The sequence below is a fragment of the Clavispora lusitaniae genome (assembly GCF_014636115.1).
Source record: "Clavispora lusitaniae strain FDAARGOS_655 chromosome Unknown tig00000038_pilon, whole genome shotgun sequence".
Classification (NCBI taxonomy): Eukaryota; Fungi; Ascomycota; class Pichiomycetes; order Serinales; family Metschnikowiaceae; genus Clavispora; species Clavispora lusitaniae.
This window is the reverse complement of record NW_027093976.1, coordinates 207,151-225,038: the sequence shown is the minus strand read 5'-3', so window position 1 is coordinate 225,038 and position 17,888 is coordinate 207,151. Positions and strand designations below refer to the sequence as shown.

At 46.5% G+C, this 17,888-nt stretch overlaps 7 protein-coding genes across 7 annotated transcripts; 5 read left to right on the top strand and 2 right to left on the bottom strand. All coding sequences in view use genetic code 12, as the record gives it.

The window, feature by feature from the left end:
* Positions 1–907: 907 nt before the first annotated feature.
* On the top strand, positions 908–1,486 carry PHO88 (Pho88p; the record flags this gene model as incomplete). Its single annotated transcript, XM_002618696.1, has 1 exon — positions 908–1,486. The coding sequence occupies one exon, from the start codon at positions 908–910 to the stop codon at positions 1,484–1,486; it is 579 nt and encodes a 192-aa protein (XP_002618742.1).
* Positions 1,487–3,601: 2,115 nt separating this feature from the next.
* On the bottom strand, positions 3,602–5,401 carry FOB63_001227 (protein-lysine N-methyltransferase; the record flags this gene model as incomplete). The annotated part of the gene is made up of 1 exon (XM_002618698.1): positions 3,602–5,401. The coding sequence occupies one exon, from the start codon at positions 5,399–5,401 to the stop codon at positions 3,602–3,604; it is 1,800 nt and encodes a 599-aa protein (XP_002618744.1).
* Positions 5,402–6,011: 610 nt separating this feature from the next.
* On the top strand, positions 6,012–6,908 carry SCO1 (Cu-binding protein; the record flags this gene model as incomplete). Its single annotated transcript, XM_002618699.2, has 1 exon — positions 6,012–6,908. The coding sequence occupies one exon, from the start codon at positions 6,012–6,014 to the stop codon at positions 6,906–6,908; it is 897 nt and encodes a 298-aa protein (XP_002618745.2).
* Positions 6,909–7,865: 957 nt separating this feature from the next.
* Positions 7,866–9,413, top strand: FCY24 (Fcy24p; the record flags this gene model as incomplete). The annotated part of the gene is made up of 1 exon (XM_002618700.1): positions 7,866–9,413. The coding sequence occupies one exon, from the start codon at positions 7,866–7,868 to the stop codon at positions 9,411–9,413; it is 1,548 nt and encodes a 515-aa protein (XP_002618746.1).
* Positions 9,414–9,787: 374 nt separating this feature from the next.
* On the top strand, positions 9,788–10,681 carry FOB63_001224 (uncharacterized protein; the record flags this gene model as incomplete). Its single annotated transcript, XM_002618701.1, has 1 exon — positions 9,788–10,681. One exon carries the CDS (start codon positions 9,788–9,790, stop codon positions 10,679–10,681), a length of 894 nt encoding a protein of 297 aa, XP_002618747.1.
* Positions 10,682–12,328: 1,647 nt separating this feature from the next.
* FOB63_001223 (uncharacterized protein) lies at positions 12,329–13,681 on the top strand (the record flags this gene model as incomplete). The annotated part of the gene is made up of 1 exon (XM_002618702.1): positions 12,329–13,681. The coding sequence occupies one exon, from the start codon at positions 12,329–12,331 to the stop codon at positions 13,679–13,681; it is 1,353 nt and encodes a 450-aa protein (XP_002618748.1).
* Positions 13,682–14,081: 400 nt separating this feature from the next.
* On the bottom strand, positions 14,082–16,751 carry SPT20 (Spt20p; the record flags this gene model as incomplete). Its single annotated transcript, XM_002618703.2, has 1 exon — positions 14,082–16,751. One exon carries the CDS (start codon positions 16,749–16,751, stop codon positions 14,082–14,084), a length of 2,670 nt encoding a protein of 889 aa, XP_002618749.1.
* Positions 16,752–17,888: the final 1,137 nt, after the last annotated feature.

Below are 17,888 nucleotides of genomic sequence, written 5' to 3'. Positions count from 1 at the left end.
TTACTGGCTCAAAAAGTGACAACGAACAATCGATCGACTTAGAACCGCTAGATGAATGTTACGATTATCGGTACTGCTTTCATTATTTCTATAGATCACTATGACCAACGATTTTTAATAATATGGAGTAATGATGCACATCCTTCTAATTGTTGACCTTACTTTAAATAGCTACTTTTGGCAAATAACTTCGACCAGCTCAAACCATATTCATAAGAGTTGTCATCCGACCTAAGTATTAACGCGAGATTGGGCCATTCAAGAAAAGAAGTAGCAGTTTGAGCCTCAATGTGACAAAGAGTAATAATACTTTAAAATATCTTATCTTTACCGGTTTTAGATAAATTGGTATATTTCTCTTTTTTGCGAACTTTAACTTAAACCTTCAGTGACTATAAAATGGACAATCGACCATTAATTACAGTGATGGAAAAAATTGTCTTAAATGCAAAGGAAAGCCTAAAAGTCTTTTCTACGATCATCGCAATTATCCTCAATCAGCTTATCTAAAATAACTGCACTAATTATCAAGGTAATCATCAATCACATTGATACAATGACTAAACAGACTAAGCCACCGCCTTCCTTTTTTAAATCCGCGACTTCGGGTGCGAATAGATCGGCGCCCAAACTAGCCGTTCTGTGTGCAGGCGATAAGCTTTTGCCCCAATCCACCAACCAAAAGTCACAAATACTGCCACAAATCAAGCTCAAAATTTGACCAACTGACTAAACTCAGCTACCCAAAGCTGTTTTCTCTGTTTGAAAATTTCTGGTGTGGCTCTTTCATGGAACATGGTGGAAGGTGCTGCGCCGGGTAACGGTCGCGATAGCGTTGATATCGAGGTGGAAAACGAGCGCTGGCGAAAAATGTAAAAAACCTCATACACCTTTTCTTCCAGACAAAATGAATCCAGCCGTCACTAACTTGGGGCTCATGTTGGTCATGATGCAAGTGTCCCGCCGCTTGGACCTTGAGAACCCAGACATCTTGCTTTACGTCCGTGTGGGCTACATTGCGTGCCAGCTTATTGTGTTTGGCGTTTGCATGTATGTCAAGATGCAAATCAACAAGAAGAACGACTTGACCACGTTGAAGTACGTTGAGCCTGCGAGCCCAATGTCTGGCCAGACTGAGCCTAAGGCTGTTGTCACCACTGTTAAGGAGTACGACTTGAAGCAGATTGACCAGCAAATCAAGGGTATTTTCACCTCCTTGGCCATGATGGGCTTCATGCACTTGTACATGAAGTACACCAACCCATTGGTGATGCAGTCTGTGTCCTCCGTCAAGTCTGCTTTGGAGACCAACATTGTCAAGATCCACTTGTTTGGAAAGCCTGCTTCTGGCGACTTGAAGAGACCTTTCAAGGCTGCTCCAGGCTTCTTGCAGGCATTGCAAGGTGCCACCAGCGACGTCAAGACCGACAAGGCTTCTATCGACGCGGCTGAGGTTGCTGGTGCCGGCGGAATCAAGGAAGAGTAATTTCAATGTACGGCAAGATGTGAATAATGTAGTGTAATTGCTTTGGTCATGCATATCTATGGTGTCCTAGAGTAGAAATACAATCACATAGACCTGACAAGAATACATGTAATTAATTCGATCGCAACAATTATTCTTCAATAAGTGGGAGTACGACAATTCCGTTGCAGTCTGGTACTGTAGCCATGCAATATAACATCTTTCCTTGAATTCAGTGGTCTAGCATGGAATTCTCTGCTTTAAATCGGTTTATAGTAACTCTTCATAATTCAAGCAACGACTCAAATAGAACAAAGGACATAGAATACGTAATGAAATACTATTAGTACCATCTCTAATGTTTTTAATTAATTTAATAGTTTTTCGTATCGGAAAAGAAATTGGCATGCGCAAGATTTATTCAGACTCTCTTTGTGTAATAATCTCGAACTGCATACTCTTCTATTTTTAACTTATCGGCATTTTACCTGATCTTTCAAACTTTCAATTTAACACGACTTCGGCAACTTGAAATATAAATTAATTTGTAGATTTGTGGTTGGAATCTGGCAATATCCACTTTTATTATGCCAAGGGAGGTACTGATGGGTGCGCGTTGATTGTTCAGAGGCAGAATTTTTAGTATTTTGTCATGGATTCCGGAAACTGAGCGGACATTTGGGAGCTTAACTATAGGGTGTAATGGTTTTTATTCGCGGTGTTGGGGTTTTTGGTCATTGAATGTACGGGTCTATCGATTTGTGTGCAGGATTTCACCCGGGATGTTTGGGTTTATTATGAGATGTTTGGATTTTTCCAAGGTGTAGAGGTGTTTTAGGAGGTACTGGTGTAACGTATGGAGGTACGGGTCTAAATCCTTTTTGTGTCACTGACCAACCCTCCAGTTTGGGGTACAAATGGGATTTTCCAATATCAACTACTTCTTTTTCCTTGAACGTACTCTAAGTTGCATAATTGTGCAAAACTTTGACTGATAGAAAGAACGAATAGAGCGTAATCGTCACACCGAGAAGAAGCGTAACAGTAAGGTTATTCTATACACTATTTATTTCAACAGCAACGTCAATTTCAACAGTGGACAAGAGAGGAACTGAAAGGTTCGATGATTTACCTGATTATAGTCTTCTTATAAATTCCTCTCCAAACATGATAAGCACACGATACAAATTTCCGGATGATTGGTGACACTGCTCTGATTTTCGTCGGTTCACTTTCAATTCACATTAATGAAGCGAATCGAAGGTCTAATTGATACACCCCGAAGTTAAAACTTCATCAACTAAAAATGGGAGGAACAAAAACTAGGAAAAATACATATTTTTCAGTGATTATACTTCTAGGTCTACTAGTATATTTTCCATGAAATTAGTTGTTGCAAATGGACTGTAAACTCTGTACAAATGGGGAGGAGGTACTGATTTTCTTGCATTCATGTATTCCATGGCAAAATTGTAATTTTTTTGCCATGAATTTCGATAATCGAGGGACCCGCTGAGAGCTTAACTATGGGGTGCACGGATGTTAGTGTCAGGTGTATGGGGTTTCCCCTTTGGGATGTACAGATTTTCCTAAAAGATGTATGGATGTTTAAGGGATGTTTGGATTTTTCCATGGTGCATGGGTGTTTATGGATGTACGGGTGCTATTCAAGGAGGTACGGGTGTATTCCTATTTGTGTAACATCACCAACCCCCACATTCTGGGGTACAAAAAGGATTTTCCCATTGCAACTACTTCTTCTTTCTCAAATGTACTGTAAATTGCATCTTTTTGTCTGCTTATGGTAGTATTTGTTGATGAAATTCCCTCAATATCTGCTTCTTGGAGCGCAGAGAACCCATTTTTAGGGGTAGTAAGCTATATTCTCGACGAATCGATTATGTTCACCTTGTGAATCAATTCGTAAGTCGGTCGACTCGTTTCATTGGAATTATATCATCAATTTTGTATTGAGAACTAATTACAAGGATACAATCGCTTCTAACGTCCACATGTGACAGATAGCTCATTATAACTTTTAAATGACGACGCAGTCTCTTTAACAGTGGAAGACGTCCATTTATGTGAAAAACGCATAGTTTAATGTTTTCTATTATTTGTGAGTAAGTCATTCATTCATTCCTCCTGCTGCACCAAAATGCATTCCTGGTCTCGTCCCCTTACGAACCCTATGGTATCCAACAAGCGAGTACTCACAATTAATTCCCGCACAGTCCATTTTCCCACATTATAGATTTCAGGTGCAGCCTGGTTCATTGGTAAAATTATATTCTCATAGAGTTCCCGAAACTGGAGTACTTCCTCTGCAGTCACTTCTGTTTCTTTGTCCATGCGGGCAAAACTCTTTGTAAGCCACTCTGGCAAATAGCTCTCTTCAGTGTCTGGGTACTTCTTCTTGTTAAAACAGCGAATCAAGTACAAGAGCCAAACTTGATCCTGGAGCTGGCGGTTCACAATATCGTCAAAGCTTGCCACGCCCAAAGCCACAAGTAAAGACCGGGCAAAAGGCTGGTCTCGCTTATAAACACTCTTCAAAGAGACAAGATGATCACGATGCGTAGCCAACTCAGCCTTTTCTAAGCGTTTGACGATCTTGGCTCCTCCATCAAGAAGCTTCTTCTGCGCTTGGACGTATATATGCACCATTTTGGCGTTTTCCGAGCTGCTTGTGGCACTGGCTCGAAGAGAAGGCTCCAAAAGGGCGCTTTTCGCCTCCATTGCCTGGCGCAAATGGTTTAGTCCACTGAGCTTCATACGGATAGTTGGAGTAGAGCATTGCGACTCCCACAGGTTTTGCACAAGCCATTGGAAAGTCTCCACCAAGTTGGACGGAACTCTGTCTCGGCCAATGAAAAAGAGAAGATCTTTTTCGGGAGTAGGAGCCTCAAAGGCAGCCGGGACAACCAGTGTGGTGTAATCAGCGAGAGTTGGGAGCTTCACATGTTCTCTCAAGACATCCCACTTCGAAGGAGGCACCTTGATACGAAGAGCTACAGAGTCGGCTTCATTAGTCTCTAGACAAAATCCGTACGCCAACAAGAGCTCTTCATTTCCCTTCTGACCGTAGTTGTTGAAAATCTCCTGGCCAGCCTCGCCTTCGGTGGAAAGAGTGAACCCGCCGGAACCTGACCAAGTGACTTTTGCTGTTGGCGAATGGTTAAGAAGGTCAACCACAGGCACAAGCATGGCACTGTCGCTGGGTGGAGTGGTCTCGGATTTTGTCTGGTCGGCCGTTTTTCCCTCTTTCTCAATGTCTTTGCCCTCGTTCTTCCTTTCTGTTTCCTCCTGGAGCAAATAAGCTGGGAACAGCCGCAGCTTGAAGATCATGGCCGCCCACAAATAGCAGGGAAAAGACGTCCAGTTAGCCACGTCCACATCGGTCACGTACTTGTGCATATCTTCTGTGGTGTAAAACTTGTGCTCATAGTAGAACTTCATGTTCACATAGTGCTGTGTTGGTTTTTCCATGCTATCGGGCAAAACACTCACCACCAGCCACCATTCCTCAATAAGCTCCGCCAAATTTTCCCGAAGCGAGCTTCCAAGATTGGTGCCTGCGAGCAACTTCTGGTCTTCGGCCAGCCAAACGTATGGACTGTTAATGTTTGCGGGAAGCGATTCAATGTAAGGCTTGAAGAAAGAGCAGGCCAAGTGAGCGGGAGCACGCTCGCGGGCCAAAAACATCTTGATCACTGCATTGATGCTTCTAGTTTTCGTCGCAAGATCACCAAAGTCCGGTCCCAAATGTTCCACGGCGGTTTCGAGTCGGATTATAAGAGCCGAGGGGACACGGATGGAAATGGGCCCTGAAGATGTGCACACGGCGCCAAAACCGCTGTCGCCATTTTGGAAAGAGACAGAAGACGAGATTTCGCTCCCATTGGAACGAGCCCACGCAAGAAGATCTTCAAGCATGTAGATGAGTCTTTAGCTTTGTGCGAAGTTGTATGAAGATCGCGATGGGTTAATAACGTCACTCTATGGGAAACAGAATTATTGTTTCGAATGAAGAAATTAAATGTTCCAACGTTCTAGTGTACGTAGTTTTGAAAACCGTGTAATTGACTTTTTTTTTTTTTTTTTACTTTGGATTTTTGCAGATATCAAGCCATTCCATGGTACTTCTACGTAATCCGCGTACTCGTATTAACTATGAAGATGAAAGAGCAATGTAGCCTAAAAACTGGTCGAGGATTGAAACTTTAATTTTACTGTCCTTTCCTCATTTCGAATGAAGCAATCTAGTTTTTCAATAAATATTGCTAATTACGTATGCTTCGAGATGCATTTTGTGCGGCGATCTCGATGATTAGTATTACTAATACTTCTCACAATGTAAATCACAACACATACGTCCTTGGACGAATGCAGACTCACTCAAGAAAAGTCTCGACAGACCATCAAGCCACAAATAATTCAGCATGATTTTTTCTTCTGTAGTCGGGGCAAACTCTTTATCACACCACTATAACAACCTGCACACGGCCTCTTCTTCTTCTCGACCCAACCTCTTTCTTTCAAAGCTATGCTTCCCATACTCAGAGCAGTTTCTGTTCGAAGAGCTCCGGCAATCTCAGCCCGGTTTTTGCACTCTTCAATTATCGTCCGTAATGAGCAGGAGCCAAAGAAAACGCCCGAAGCCCAGGAAAAACCGAAAAAGAGACCTTTGAGTAGAGTCGCCATCGGAGGCTCCCAACAAGGCAGCCTGAAGTATGCTGCCGGTAACGGAATCGAGTTTGCTGCATGGAAGGCCGTGGTGTTGTTGTTTGTCGCTGGCGGCGGCTTCACATGGTGGTTTACAAAGGAAAAGGAGAAGTTGAGAATCCAAAAAGAAGTGGAGAGCAAGAGAGGCATGGGCAAGCCCTTGATCGGAGGAAACTTCAGCTTGGTTGACACGAACAACCAGCCTTTCACCCAGGAGAACTTGAAGAACGACCAGAAGAAATTTTCCATCATTTACTTTGGTTTCACCCATTGTCCAGACGTTTGCCCCGACGAATTAGATAAGTTGGGCGAGATGTTGGAGGAACTCAAAAACCACGATAACATCGAGTTGCAGCCCATCTTCATCACTTGCGACCCTGCTCGTGACTCGCCCGAAATTATAGCTCAGTACTTGGAGGATTTCCATCCCTCGATTATTGGTTTGACGGGCACTTACGAAGCCGTGAAGAACGTGTGCAAAAAGTATCGTGTGTACTTTTCGACTCCACCAGACGTCAAGCCCGGCCAGGACTACTTGGTTGACCATTCGATTTTCTTTTATCTCATGGATTCGGAGGGCCAGTTTGTGGATGTTATTGGACGGGAAGTCGACGCCAAATCGGGTGCCGAGAAAATCAGAAAGCATGTGGATGCTTTCATCCCACAAGCAGAAAGAGAGGCTAGAAAACTGTCTTGGTTGAGTTTCCTCTACAAGTAGAGCCTCGCATCTTGTATATACTAACAGTTGTTTTGGACAAAAGTCACATAAATCATGAATGCAAAATTTTATCTGATATAACTTATTCGAGCTCAGAAAATAGATAAGAAATGGTGCCCAAATGAATGCAGAAAGAATGAGTGATTCAGATTAAAGGACCACAGAGCAACATTAAAAGACCATAGAGCATAAAAATTCTAGAAACTGATGTAAGACATAACTGGGTAGTCAGACAGGAAAGCCTCGGAAAGGGATGCATTTCGATCTGCCAGTTCTTCTATTCTCGAGGATCACACTTGCTTACGTTAATTGGTAGTCATTTGTATCCACCGCAAAGGAAGGACCCTTAAGCGCATATGCATGCACGATTTAATTCGCCGTTCCTCATTGCCTACAGTAATGTGTCATAATCAGCAAGGATAATTTGCTTCATTTAATTTGCTTCATTTCAAACGTGATAATGGCTCAAACGGAAACGTAAACTACCCCCTTCTGTGGGCCAATTAGAAGATAGATTACGTTTGGCTTAAAAACCAAAAAAAAGAATTCGACACCGCTTTTACTACAGACGGCCTTGGCCAGATAGTCATGCCTTGTGTCCTAAAATTGCGGAAGAAAAAGCCCTGTAAGAGTTTACTCCAAGCAGGCAATTTGGGATGGGGGTCATTTCAAATCTCAATATACGAACCACGGCTCACCTGAGAAAAGCGATTTACTTTTTCACTCTTTCCAATGAACACCTACTGCCTACACTGGACTACAATATGTAGCGGGAGCGTGGAACCTCCATGATTTTCTTTCTTGTGTTTCTAGTAAGCAAATATACGATGGATCTGCAATGGCCGCTTCTATATATGCCGTGCATGATGCGCTTAAGGGTCCCAGGCTTGAGAGATTTGCACACTTTACACCAGGGCTATAAAGTCAGGGCCCCCAAGGTGTAATTGAACAGCATCAATGCTGAAGAAAGAAGATATTCCCACGGAAGAGACTACTTCCATCACAAAAGGAAAAATCTACCGGTACTTGCATGCCGTAGATGCATTGGGCGTGGAAGAAAGAGGAATCGAGCGTGTGACTCCAGAAGAACGACTTGGAGGCCCAGTGTGGAAAAGATACGTTGATGTTTTGGGCCTTTGGTTTGCTGGATGTGGCGGTGTCACCACCATGTCGCCATTTTTCTACCCCACCCTTCTGTACGGCTTGAGCATGAAGCAATCTCTCATTGCCGGACTCATTGGAATAAACCTTGGGTGTCTTGTGCCAGCATACTGTGCCACTATGGGACCCAAATCGGGATGCCGGCAGATGGTCACGGCCCGGTTTATTTTCGGCCAGTGGGGTGTCAAGTTTATTGCGTTGATTGGTATATTGGGCGGAATCGGATGGTCGGTGGTCAATTGTGTGGTTGGTGGCCAGATGCTTTCTGCTATTTCCGGCACACCGCTATCCACCGGAATCATCGTTGTGGTGGTGGTGAGTTGGGTCATTGCCGTGTTCGGAATCCGGGTTTTGCTCCGGTTCCAGACGGCCGTGGCCATTCCAACAAACTTGGCCATTCTTTTGTTCTACATTGTGGTGGGAAAGAAAACTGGCTACATCAGCCAGTCCAACGCCATGGCCCGTGAACTAGGCTACTCGTCTCTTACACGCACCGGAAATTGGCTTTCCTACTTCACCATAGCCTACTCCACCACTGCTACATGGGGAGGTTCGGCCTCAGACTACTACATTTTGTTTCCAGACAATACGTCCGACCTTAAGGTTTTCTTGGTGACGTTTTTTGGTATTGCTGTGCCGTCGAATTTCGCTGCTATCGTTGCCACTTTGGCCGGCTCGATTGCCTACTCCAACACCAAATGGGCGGACGCATACTCCAAATACTCCATTGGAGGAATCATGGCCGAGGCATTTTCTGTTTGGGGCAATTTCGGCAAGTTTGTTGTGGTGGTGTTGTACATTTCTCTCGCATGTAATACCATCATCAACACTTATTCCGGAGCATTTCTGTTCCAGCTTATCGATGTGTACTTGGCTCGTGTGCCTCGGTGGATTTGGGCAACTCTGATTTCTGCTATTTATTTGGCCTGTTCTCTTGCTGGCCGGGAACATCTTTCCGATATCATTGGCTATGTTTTGCCCATGCTTGGCTACTGGATCTCCATGTACATCGCCTTGCTTTTGGAGGAGAACTTCTTGTTCCGGCGCAAAAACGCCCGTGAGATCCACTATCGGGAGTTTGAAGGAGACGAAAAGAGCTCATTCTACAGTTGGGAAAAATGGGACAAGCCCAAATACCGTACTGCTGGTTTTGCCTGTGCCTTGTCCTTCGGCTGTGGTGTGGTGGGTGCTGTGATGGGAATGAACCAGAAATACTACATTGGGCCGATTTCCAAAAAAATCGGCGAGTTCGGAGGTGACATTGGAATGTGGCTTTGCATGGGATTCACGGCCGTCACATATCCAGGCTTGAGATGGCTCGAGTTGAAGAAAATGGGCCGCTAAGTATTGCAAAAGGCTAACGCTGTTTGCACACCTTAATATAAAACTAACCAAGTCTTAATTTTGATAAGTCGTGCAGTGGAAAGTCCAGATAAATTTTGAAGTTACAGTTGGGACACGATTCTTCAAGGTTTAGAACTAATAAATTGCCCGAGTTTTGGAGGAGAAACCAGATCATTAAGAAGCTCATCATCTAAGTCACAGAAAAGAGAATCTGCAATCGAAGAGAAAATGTGTGGAAAGATGAAAAAGTCAAATTTAGATCCACATTCCGTCGTCTGTATAGTCTAGCAGCTTCTGTCATTGTTCTTCCTTCATATGCGTATCTTTCTTGTGTGTATCTTGAATGCACATAAAGGCTTATCTTTTCCCATACCATGATTGGGCTTTCGCCTGAACAAATCGAAACTTTCGACCAAGAAGGCGTGTTATGTCTCCCGGACTTTTTCTCGTCACAACAAGTTGACCAGATGCTCCAGAGATCCCGAGAATTGCTTCTGGAGCTTGATCTCTCTTCTCATCCTCGCACACAATTCAAAACAGGCGATAACGACCACATTGGCGACCAGTACTTCTTCGACTCAGCAGATAAGGTGTCGTATTTCTTTGACGTGGACGCTTTTGGCCCAGACGGCGAGCTCCGGTACTCGAAAGAGAAGGCCGTGAACAAAATCGGCCATGGACTCCACATGAAAGACGCCTTGTTCCACCGCATGACTTTCGACCCCAAGATCAAGGCAGTGGCCCGGTCGCTTCAAATGACAGACCCAAGGGTGCTCCAGAGCATGCTTATATTCAAGAATCCATCGGTTTCTGCCGAAGCCAGAGACAACGCCGTGCCTCTGCATACCGACGGCACTTTCTTGTACACCAAACCACAGACGGCGATTGGCTTTTGGGTGGCCTTGGAAGATTGTACTCCGGAAAACGGATGCTTGTCGTACAACCCAGGATCTCACAAAACTTTTCCACTTACCAAGCGATTTGTGAAGGTTGATGGCGGGAAGAAAGGGTGCAACTTCATTGACTTGGAACACGGCGAAGTGCCACAAGACAACGACGCTGATTACAAGTTTGTGGAGTGCAAGGCTGGGTCGTTGGTTTTGATCCACAACTCAGTGCTCCACAAGTCTGAGAAAAACCATCTGGCTAAGTCCCGGTACGCATATGCGTTCCATGTGATTGATGGAACAGCCGAGTACGATGAGTTAAACTGGCTCCAGATCCCGATCTCGGGCGGCTCTGAGTTCCTGAAACTTTATGAAGAGTAGGCTGAGTAATGACGAATGTGTGTAGCCGCATATTAATGGATGACAGACTGGAAGGACAGTAGAAAGAAACGACAATTTATCAGGAATGAGAGTTTAGAAATGGCCAAGTGCTGGAATGATGAGTTATCGGAGAACAGAAGCAAATTCTGCCGAAACATCAACCCATCTTTTCTAGGCATAAAATGACACAATATATATATCCCCAATATCCAGTCCATAGGTTATTGTTAGTCTGACAAGACCGTATCGGCCGTCTTGAAACTGAATCTTCACCTATATCTTGGTGCAACCGTCACAAAAGGAGACATTAGGAAGTATATACCATTTTATATATGAAAACAACAATAAGGGCCATAGGAGTGAACAGTTCCAGATAACATATAAATGGGTCAGAAAGCTTTCAATATCTACTTAAGGTTAACGCTTAGCTGGATGGATATGTATCAGAGTTCACGTCTTATTACTAGATGAATACCTTTCAACAGTTCATTGTTCATTACTAGATGCGCCTTGGGACTGAACAGAAAAGTTCAAAACACCAGTGACACTTACAGTTATTTTTGATGGGGCTTAAACCAGACTCCCAACTTAAGGTGTCCTTGTTGAAAATGCTTCCGGTTATCCATCAGTTTGGAAGATAAGCATAGGCCTCAAGATGAAATTTATAGGCCCCAACAACTTTATTGTATTAATTTTAAGTTGTTACGAATTGTGGATGCTTTGAAACTTATAGTAGATTTTATCAGTTTATTGTATTAATTTTTCAGGTTTCAAATTGTGGATGTGTGTGTGCATACGGAGTGTATTCTAAGGATGATGATTTTTTAGTACTACTTCTCATTCTCATTTGTTATCTCCATGTCGAACAACTTCGGTGCGCCTAAATCTCCCTCATGTCCAATTGGAACTCCATCACATGATTGCGACTCGAACAAAACTACACAGTGCGAAAGAGAACGAGAAGTCAAGCCAGAATCCACAATCTAGACTGTGCGAGTCTATATCCAGGTTAGGTCGGGTCATCTGTATGTCCATGTCACCATACTTCCTTGATGCCATGTTTACCATGTTTACCATGTTTACTCAATTCATGTTTACCATGTTTACATTCGTCCATGTCCATGTCTTCAATTAGCTTGCCCAAAAAAGAAGCATCTCCAGAAAAAGAGGAAATGCAATTTGCCGAATTCAAGCGGGATTACCCAACAAAAATGACCCAACAATTCCATTGAGGCATTTTCCACGTCCCACACGGCTCCATATCGCCACACGGATCCCACCACTTGCCCGAATGGGAGCCAAAACAGTGGGGGTTCTTGGCCGATTTTTAACTAGCACAAAGTGAGTGTACTGCACACAAGCCCATTTCACCTCGCTAATGCTGCATGTTTGACAATCGATACACCCGTGCCTCCGCGCATCATGATAAGCGCTCCCTATCGCCACAATGTTTATAAACCACCTTGTTTCCCTGTCTTGTGGCATTTTTTTTCTTATTCCCCACCTAGACAAAAGAAAACCAAACGTGCGTTTTATCAACAAATCATCTTCTCGTACTTGCGACCCCACACTTATTTCGGTTTCACTTTTAATTTTGCCGCTTCTAGTGCCTTAGTCGCATTCACCACCACCCCTTAAATATCTTTCATGCTGCCTCCAAATTCAAGACGCGTTGATCTCAGCGCCGGCCCAGTCACCGTGGGCCGTGCTCTGCCCCGTGACGATGCTCGAAGCGCCAAGTCTTGCAACATGTATATCCGCAACACACATCTTTCCAAATCGCATGCGCGGCTTTGGGCTGACTCGGATGTGGTGTACGTGGAAGACTGTGGATCCACTTTCGGAACGGTCTTGAACAACCAGTTGCTCTTGCCTAATACCCGTGTGCGTCTTTTTGAAGGCGACACCCTTGGATTCATTGTCAATCGCCCCTCTAGTGTGTTGGGCCAGATGCGCACCAACGCCACTAGTGCGGTGCCTTTAGAGAAGTTGCTAAACCCACGTGTGCAATTGCAGTTTTCCGTGGCCGAGTACGACCCTGTGGCACAGACGTTGGTTTTGCTGCCTGTTAATGACGTCGCAGCCGATGCGTCCGTGTTGCTCCAGGAGGACGTGACATATGCAGAGGCCACGCCTGAAATGCACGGCAGCGACGACCTTGACAGGATTGACGAGTCTGCGGCTCCGCTGGTCGATGCTGCAGCGTTTTCTGATGGCGAGTCCGTCGAGTCCGAGTGGCTGGGAATGGACAAGTCTGGAAAATCAAACGACACAGCAGATGTTGACTCAGAAACTTCTGCGATAGACACCGGTCGCGTCTTGGACTCGGACGACGACGCGCCAGAGGAAGAGGCCATCATCAAAGAGAAACTGGTCACTTTCAACGACGCAAACTTCAGCGACGACGACGATGACCCATACAGCTTCCGCCAATGTTCGGAGCTGGAGGACTCATTTGTAAATGCTCGCATTGAAGACGACGAGGTCATGGTGTACCGTCCTGTGGTGAAGTACCATGTTGTGGACTGTGATGTGCCAGGCATGAGCGTTTACTTCGAAGAGGACTACAACTCGGAGGACGATGAGACATATATGCAAGAGTTTGTGCAGCCCGACGTGCTGGAGCCTCTGGATCTGGATGACTATGATTTGGATGACTACGATCTGGATGATGTTGACCAGATGGTTGACCTCGTATCACAGTGTATGGAGTCCGAATCCGAAGCTGAGTCTGACGGTGATTACTCGCTGGAGTTTTCCGAGACCGATTCGCCGGACACATCTAGAACGTCACAGGACACGAGCTCATCAAGTCTGCTGAAGAAGAGAAGCCGTGATGAAGCTGAGTTGGATGAACCTAGCAAGGTAGAAAATCAGCCAGCCCCAAAGAGACTGGTGATTGGAACGGTGGCCAAGGAGGCCGCTAAGGGTGTTTTGTATGCTGCAGGCACAATTGTGGCGTTGGCCGCGTATGGCAGTTTCCTCGAGCTGCAGAAGTAGCTACGTATTGTTTTATAGGTTTCGTGTTTTTATTATGTCTGTTTGTAGGGACCAGTTAGGCAAGTGTGATCTAGCAGGAAGACGGTGGGAAGACTTGTGAGAAAGTAGGAGCAGTGGCAACTCGTCGGCCTGCCATTGTCAAGCAACGATAACTTCTAGCCGACAAATGGTCTTGATTACAGCTGTCCACGTCCATTAGTCATGAATGTCCCTTAATAGCTAAGCCGTTATAGCAAAGGAGCTTAGTAGCCTAGCACAGATTAGAGCCATCACTTCGGCTCAATTTATGGTATAATTAGCGCCTCTTTAGTGTTTCTTTCTGCCCAAACCTCACAACTCAGCAACACGCTTAACAAGCACGCGGATAAGATTATGAAAGGGATTTTGCCATCGTTTCCAACTAGTTTTTCATGTTCTTGTTTATCTGTTGCATCATGGGCAGCCCCATCATTTGCTGCTGCATCATGGGCAGTGACATGTTCATCCCCATATACATATCCAAGTCCGGCTGTTGAACTTGTTGCTGGGGAATCTGTTGTTGGAGCTGCAGTTGTTGCTGGAGCTGCAGTTGCTGGAGTTGCTGTTGTTGGAGTTGTTGCTGAAGCTGTTGCTGCTGTTGTCGTTGTTGTTGTTGTTGTTGTTGCTGCTGTTGTTGTTGTTGCTGTTGTTGCTGTTGCTGTTGATGTTGCGGCTGTTGTTGCTGTTGTGGCCGCATTGCCCGTCGTTGCTGTTGGAGAAGCTGGAACTGCCGAAGCCTTTGGAAATACGTCGGAAACCGCTGCAACAACTGCTGCTGGATATGTTTTGCTTGCTGCATCGCCTGCTGCTGCTGTGGAGGCGTGAGCCTGCTCCTGTTGGGCGCCACGCCTGTATTGCCCATCTGCACAAGGGCATTCATCCGGGCCTGCAACTGGCGGAACGTGTGCTGCTCCTGCGGCGTTAAGGACATCTGGAAGATTTGCTGCTGTTGCTGCTGCGCCAGAGGCACGGGAGCGGACGGTTGTGTGGCGGGCCGCGGCGCCATGCGGTTGACATTGGGCAGAGCCATCTGGCCCATCTGTGGCGACGAGAGGCCCATCTGCGGCGTGGGCATGCCGCTGGGCACAACGGGGGTGGCTAGACCAGAGCCTGGCGGCGACAAGCCGTACGGACTTCCTGCTTGCGCCGGGACGTTTTGGGCCATGTTGGGGGACATGTTCTGCGACATGTTCAGAGACATATTCTGAGACATGTTCGGAGACATGTTTTGCTGAGAAACGTTTTGCGACGGCATATTCTGGCCCACGTTCTGCGACGGGATGTTTTGTGCTGGAACCGTAGGACTGTGCTGGTTGGGATTGAGGTTCTGGTTGAGGGCAGGCGCCATCTTGGCGCGCTTGGCGGGCGGCGCCTGGAGCTGCTGCGCGCGCATCTGCTGCTGCCGCGCCTGCTGGATCTGGAGCTGTTGCGCGCGCATGAGCTGCGCCTGTTTGGTCATCTGCGGGCGGGTCTGGGCAAAACGCGCCTGGCCATACTGCGCGTTTTGGGCGCCCTGGCTGTTTTGCATCTGCATGGGCCCGTTCTGCGCCTGGCCCATCTGGCCCATCTGGCCCATTTGGCCCATCTGGTGCATCTGTTGCTGCGGCAGCAGCTGTTGTTGTTGTTGCTGCAATTGCTGCCGCAACTGTGGGTTTTGCTGTCCGCTTCCCACTTGCGAGTTTGGCATGGCTTGCCCCGGATTTTGCTGCGTTGGCACCGCTTGCGGATTTTGTGGCTGGTGGAGATTCTGCTGATGTAGATTCTGCTGCTGCTGTTGCTGCTGCTGCTTCATGTGCTGCTGCCGCTGTGCCGCCATGGCGTCCCGAGGCACGGCCACTGCTGCCGCAGCCGCCTTTTGGGACTCCTTCCGTTTTCGGATCTCCTCGATAAACCTCAAGCGCATAAACTGGTTGGACGTGGCGTTTCCGAGCACAGACGACGCCGGCTTGTCGCGTTTGGTCTTGTCCGGCGCAGGAGTAGCCTCGAGACTCAGTGGATCGGCTGTCGTGGCTGACGGGCCAACCACAACCAACCGTTTGGCTGCGGAAGCGTCTGGAGCTTTGTAGTTGTTCGAAAGAAGGCACATCAACTCCTCATACTCGGACGAGCGGTGGATCACAAGCAGGTCCTCGTGCAAGCGGCGCAGCACGCGTGGCACCTCGTCGCGATGCGAATGCACCATTTTCCAGTCGCCTGTCTTCTTGTCCCAAACCTTTTTCGGGTACTCGGACTCGGGCCGAAGATACTCGTCGTGCACGTACGGGTTCAACGGCACAGACAAGTCCACTTTGCGCTGTGTAAGATTGAGGATCTCCGCCTCCATCTGCAATGAAAGCTGGTCGGTGAACTTGGTGAGCGCCGAGTCGGTATGGTAGAGTAAGTCGTAGTAGAGAGAAAGCGGCGTCGGGCGCAAAAGCGTCCGGTACGTTTTCGGCCGCACGTTCTTGGCGCCCGTCTTGTCCAGCGCCGCTGTGCCATTGCTCTCTCCGCCCTGCTCGCCGTCTTTCGAATCGCTGGATTTCCCATTCCCATTGGCACTCGCGTTCGAATTGCTGGCGTTGCCGCCACGCGTGCGGTGGTCGTACACCTGCAACACAAGGCAGCCGTCGTAGAAGCGCACGGCAAAGTCCTTCAACAACTCGGCCATTTCCGTCGGAATCTCCTCTCGCAAAATGTGCGTGAGAAAGCTGCGGGCCATTGGGCTGTTCCGCGGGATGATGCTCAGGTCCTGCGTGTTGTTGAAGCGAAAGTGGGTGTCGTAGATGTGGAACGTGAGCAGCGGCGGGTACTTGGCGTACTTGCGCAAGATTTCGCTCGTGGTGGAAGCGAAATGGTAGTTTCCCAACTTGGACCGCGCTTGCCGCAACTGCTGCTGAAGAAGCGGAGAGCCGTTGGCTCGGGCCTGGAGCTGCTGCTGGAGCGCTTGCCGCTGCGCCGGCGTGAGCTGCTGCAACTGTTGTGCGGTGGGGCGGGCCCCGTTCCAGTTTTTCATTCTGGCTGGGTTGGAAAGAAACAAAATGTGTGCGCTAAGTACACAAGGGTCACGTGACATCGTCACCACTGGCCGAAGCCACTACAAGCGTGTTTGGGGCCCTTTTTGGCTCTGGAAAGGGCGAATATGGCATACTTGCACGGAATAGAAGATGTATGGGGGCCCAACGGGGAAGAAAATCGCTCTTTTTGCCGTTTTCGTAGGGGCCTATTCGTCTGAGGTAGGCTGGTGTACGGGTGTTTTCGTTATCCTACAAGTTGATAATGAGTCTTATCCTCAATCGGATTGATCCGAACTGGCCAAGATACGTAGGAAACAAAATTTAGTTAGTGTTCTCGTTGAGACTTGAAAGAAGGTTTGGTGTAGAGAGTAATCTGTTGGAATATGTTCTGCATTGATATGGGATTAATGGTGACAATCATCAACATCGAAAATCAGTCGTAGACAGTCATCAAAATTGATATGCTATCTTCGTGCTTTACGGATGCATTTATATCCTTCTCTTGAAGGATTGGTGTGACATTAGTAAGTAGTTTAGACTTGATGATTTGTTTGTTGCGAATAATGACTGATTTTTGTTGATTAGACATAAAAGTTAATCATATTATTGACCGAGAACGACCCAACTCCAAAAGGAATCGCCTTCATTGTAAAATGTAGCTTACAACTGCCCATCCAAGTGTATGGTATAGCCCGAATGGTATCTGAAGAGGCTATTCAAACTCAAACTACAAAGAATGAAAGTATAAAAAAAATAAGAATCCAGATTAGCTTCTCCAACTAGAAGAATCTCGATGTTTAAAGTAGTTGTCCCAATCTACATTGTGATTCTCGTAATCTTCTCAGAAAAGAGGAGTAAATGTTGCTGTCCCTCGTTCGAATCATGACAAAGGCGCATTTTTTAACATTTTGGCAAGCATTCCAAAAGTTGAGGGGACAATTGGAAGCTTAACTATACGGTGCACGGGTGTTTGATTGTGGTGCTTGGGTTTTTGGCGACAATATGTACGGGTTTCCAAAATGGTGTATGGGTTTCTTTACCAGATGTTTGGGTTTTTTCATGGTGCATGGGTGTTTACGGAGGTACTGGTGTAATTTACGGAGGTACGGATCTATATTCTTTTTGTGTCACTAACCAACCCCCACATTCTGGGGTACAAAAAGGAATTGCCCTATGTAACTACTTCTTCTTTCTAA